The 3,723-nt window shown below is 41.4% G+C and overlaps 1 protein-coding gene across 1 annotated transcript in view; it reads left to right on the top strand.

The window, feature by feature from the left end:
* IDO1 (indoleamine 2,3-dioxygenase 1) overlaps positions 1-3,412 on the top strand; it is an 18,240-nt gene extending 14,828 nt beyond the window's left edge. The window contains exons 10-11 of the mRNA XM_017537119.2: positions 280-428; positions 2,852-3,412. Coding sequence (XP_017392608.1) covers positions 280-428; positions 2,852-3,204 — 502 coding nt within the window. The 3' untranslated portion in view covers positions 3,205-3,412. The remainder of the gene's footprint in view (positions 1-279; positions 429-2,851) is intronic.
* The last annotated feature ends 311 nt before the right edge of the window (positions 3,413-3,723 follow it).

Here is a 3,723-nt window from a genome sequence, read left to right on the forward strand (position 1 = left end):
GAGGGAAAACAGGAAAGCTAGTCATTTTAAAAAGAGTGGAATGATCTATGCTGGTGCCAAGGTAAGGTTCCATTCCTAGAATATTTATGCCAAATTTGCTCAGGATTATATTACTTATTATTCTCATGCATGGAAATGAGCAGGGGAAAGGGGCTTGAAAGAAGGATCATGAAATCCATCTCTTGTCACCTTCTATTCACCGCTAGTGCAAGATTTGATATCTAAAAATTAGCAATTAATCTAAATGATTTTTATTTCTTTCTTTCTTTCCTCTGACAGCTGGAAAGGCAACCCCCAGCTATCAGAAGGTCTGATATATGACGGGTTCTGGAAAGATGCAAAGCAGTTTTCAGGGGGCAGTGCAGGCCAAAGCAGCATCTTCCAGTGCTTTGATGTCCTCCTGGGCATCCCGCAGAGGGCCAGTGGAGGTGAGTGGAAAATAACAAGAAATAAGCATCTCTTATGTGAACACAATTGTTTTTGGATATCTACAAAGCACCTTCCCATCAGCATCTCACCTGAGCTTATCTGATGGTTTTAGCAGAATCAGGCAAGTAGGGATTTGGTTGCCATCATCCCATTTTAAAGATGAAGATGCATAAACTTTATGAGGGACAGTGACTGGTTCCTTCTGAACCAGCTAGGAAGTGGCAGAGCTGGCTGGGCGCGGTGACTCAAGCTTGCAATCCTAGCACTTTGGGAGGCCAAGGCAGATGGATCACCTGAGGTCAGGAATTCAAGACCAGCCTGGCCTACACAGTGAAACCTCGTCTCTACTAAAAGTACAAAAATTAGCTGGGCATGGTGGTGCCTCCTGTAATCCCAGCTACTCAGGGGGCTCGCTTAAACCAGGTGGGCAGAGGTTGCAGTGAGCCGAGATTACACCACTTCACTCCAGCGGCGAAAGAGTGAAACTCTGTCTCAAAATAAAAATAAAAAATAAAGAAAGTGGCAGAGCTTTCCTAACACCCAAGCTTCATCTTGGTATCTGAACCTGTATATAAAGACTGGTTGACTCTGGTGAAGTCAATATCACATGTTCAGAAAATGGATGATCAGATTCAGAAAGAGACAGTCTGATCAAATGAGACAGGGCTGTTAAGGGGAGCTAAAGACCTCAGTGGCAAGCAGGGACTGGGCCTTGCTCTTGTTCAGCTGTCTTGTGGCCCCAGCCACCCAGAGCAATGCCTGCACCAAAGTTTAAAAATGTGCCACATTCATTATATGCCTTCTAAGGGCTGGAGGAGAGGAATAAGCTCCAAAAAGAACTTCTTTCTAATTTTCTCTCTTTTGTTAAACTACTGTTTAATAGTCAAAAGGGAAAGCATCAGGCTAGGTAAAAACATATATTTTTCTTTTTTTTTTTTTTTTTGAGATGGAGTCTCGCTCTGTCACCGAGGCTAGAGTGCAGTGGTATGATCTCAGCTCACCACAACCTCTGTTTCCCAAGTTCAAGCGATTGCCCTGCCTCAGCCTCCCGAGTAGCTGGGATTGATTACGGGCGTATACCATCACGCCTGGCTAATTTTTGTCTTTTTAGTAGAGAGAGGGTTTTACCACGTTGGTCAGGCTGGCCTCAAACTCCTGACCTCGTGATCCACCCACCTCGGCCTCCCAAAGTGCTGGGATCACAGGTGTGAGCCACCGCACCTGGCCCAAACGGGTTTTTCTTAACTTGAGCACTTATTTTTAACTTTTTTCATCATATTTAATTTTGTATTTTAGATTCAGGGGATACATGTGCAGGTTTGTTACACAGGTATACCGAGTGATGCTGATGTTTGGGCTTCTAATTATCCCCTCACCCAAGTATAGAACATAGTATCTGATAGGTAGTTTTTCCTCCCTCCCTCCCCTATTTGAAATCCTTAATATCTATTGTTCCCATCTTTGTGTCCATGTGTACTCAATATTTAGCTCCCACTTATCAGTGAGAACATGTGATACTTGCTTTGCTGTTTCTGCATTAATTCGTTTAGGCTAACTTAAGCTACTGGCCTCCAGCTGCATCCATGTTGCTGTAAAGCCCATAATTTCATTCTTTTTCATGGCTGTTTAGTATTCCATGGTGTATATGTACCACATTTTCTTTGTCCCATCCACCAGTGATGGAAACCTGGGTTCATTCCATATCTTTGCTATTACCGAACACTCATTTAAACACAATCTCTTAAACTCTCTTAAGACTCAGTCATGATCTGTCAAATGTAGATTATATATGCCTTTGTCTATAACAACAGCTTCTTACAATAGAAAAGTGAGGAAGAAAGTGCAAACAAAGGCTGGGCGCAGTAGCTCACACCTGTAATCCCAGCGCTTTGGGAGGCTGATGCTGGCAGATCACCTGAGGTCAGGAGTTCGAGACCAGCCTACTCAACATGGAGAAACCCCAGTCTCTACTAAAAATACAAAATTAGCCAGGTGTGGTGGCGCATGCCTGTAATCCCAGCTATTCAGGAGGCAGAGGCAGGAGAATTGCTTGAACTGGGGAGGTAGAGGTTGTGGTGAGCTGAGATTGTGCCATTGCACTCCAGCCTGGGCAACAAGAGCGAACCTCTGTCTCAAGAAAATAAAAAAAGAAAGAAAAGAAAAGCAAGTGCAAACAAAAATACTTATTGTGGGAAAATGAATTCAGTTCATCCAGTTTTCAAAATTAATATTTTACAACAATTATGATTGCTATAGTAGCAAGACTAACAGCCAAACATTAGCCTTCAAATCGAATGACCTTGACCTCAGTGACTGCTGTGTTGGTGATCTCCTGTCCAATCTGACCTGACTCCGCCTTTCTCTCCTGGATTGGGGAATGCCGTGACCTTCACATTTCCTCGTCTTTCTCTTGTTCCTATAGGATCTGCTGCTCAGTTCCTCCAGGACATGAGAATGTATATGCCACCAGCTCACAGGAACTTTCTGTGCTCATTAGAGTCAAAGCCCTCAGTCCGTGAGTTTGTCCTTTTAAAAGATGATGCTGACCTGCGGGAAGCTTATGATGCCTGTGTGAAAGCTTTGGTCAATCTGAGGAACTACCATCTGCAAATTGTAACTAAGTACATCCTAATTCCTGCAAGTCAGAAATCAAAGGACAAGACCTCCCAAGAGCCTTCAGAACAGGGAAACAAAGGAACTGGAGGCACTGATTTAATGAATTTCCTAAAGACTGTAAGAACTACAACACAGAAATCCCTTTTGAAGGAAGGTTAATGTAACCCAGCAAGAGCACATTTTATCATAGCATAGACATGATAATGCTTTATCGATAATGCACTACAAAAGACCTCAAAATGTCTGTGCATTTCTTGTAGTGAGGAAAACAACAAAAGGTAATTATGTGTAAATATTAAAAATTATAGAAGTTTTATAATCTGTATCTTATCATTGGAATAAAATGATGAGCTTCAATAAATAAAAATGAATAAGATATAATAAATCTTGCTTGATTTATAACCATAATCAAATCTTTCTTTGGATGAGACCTACTCTAAACTGCTTTCAGCAGAGCTAATAGACTCCTATACTTTCCGTATGTTAATGTGAGATTTTTTCGTAATTACCTGTTTACTTGTCTGTATTCTCATCACATGATAAGCTTCTTTTTTTATTATCTTTTTTTGTTGTGTTTTTACATGATAAGCTTCTTGAAGTCAAAGACATTCTATATTGTTTACCAGATTTATGCATCCCAGCTTTTTTTTTTTTTTTTTTTGAGACAAGCTCTCACTC

The sequence above is a fragment of the Cebus imitator genome, unplaced genomic scaffold (genome assembly GCF_001604975.1).
Source record: "Cebus imitator isolate Cc_AM_T3 unplaced genomic scaffold, Cebus_imitator-1.0 Scaffold5, whole genome shotgun sequence".
Taxonomy (NCBI): Eukaryota; Metazoa; Chordata; class Mammalia; order Primates; family Cebidae; genus Cebus; species Cebus imitator.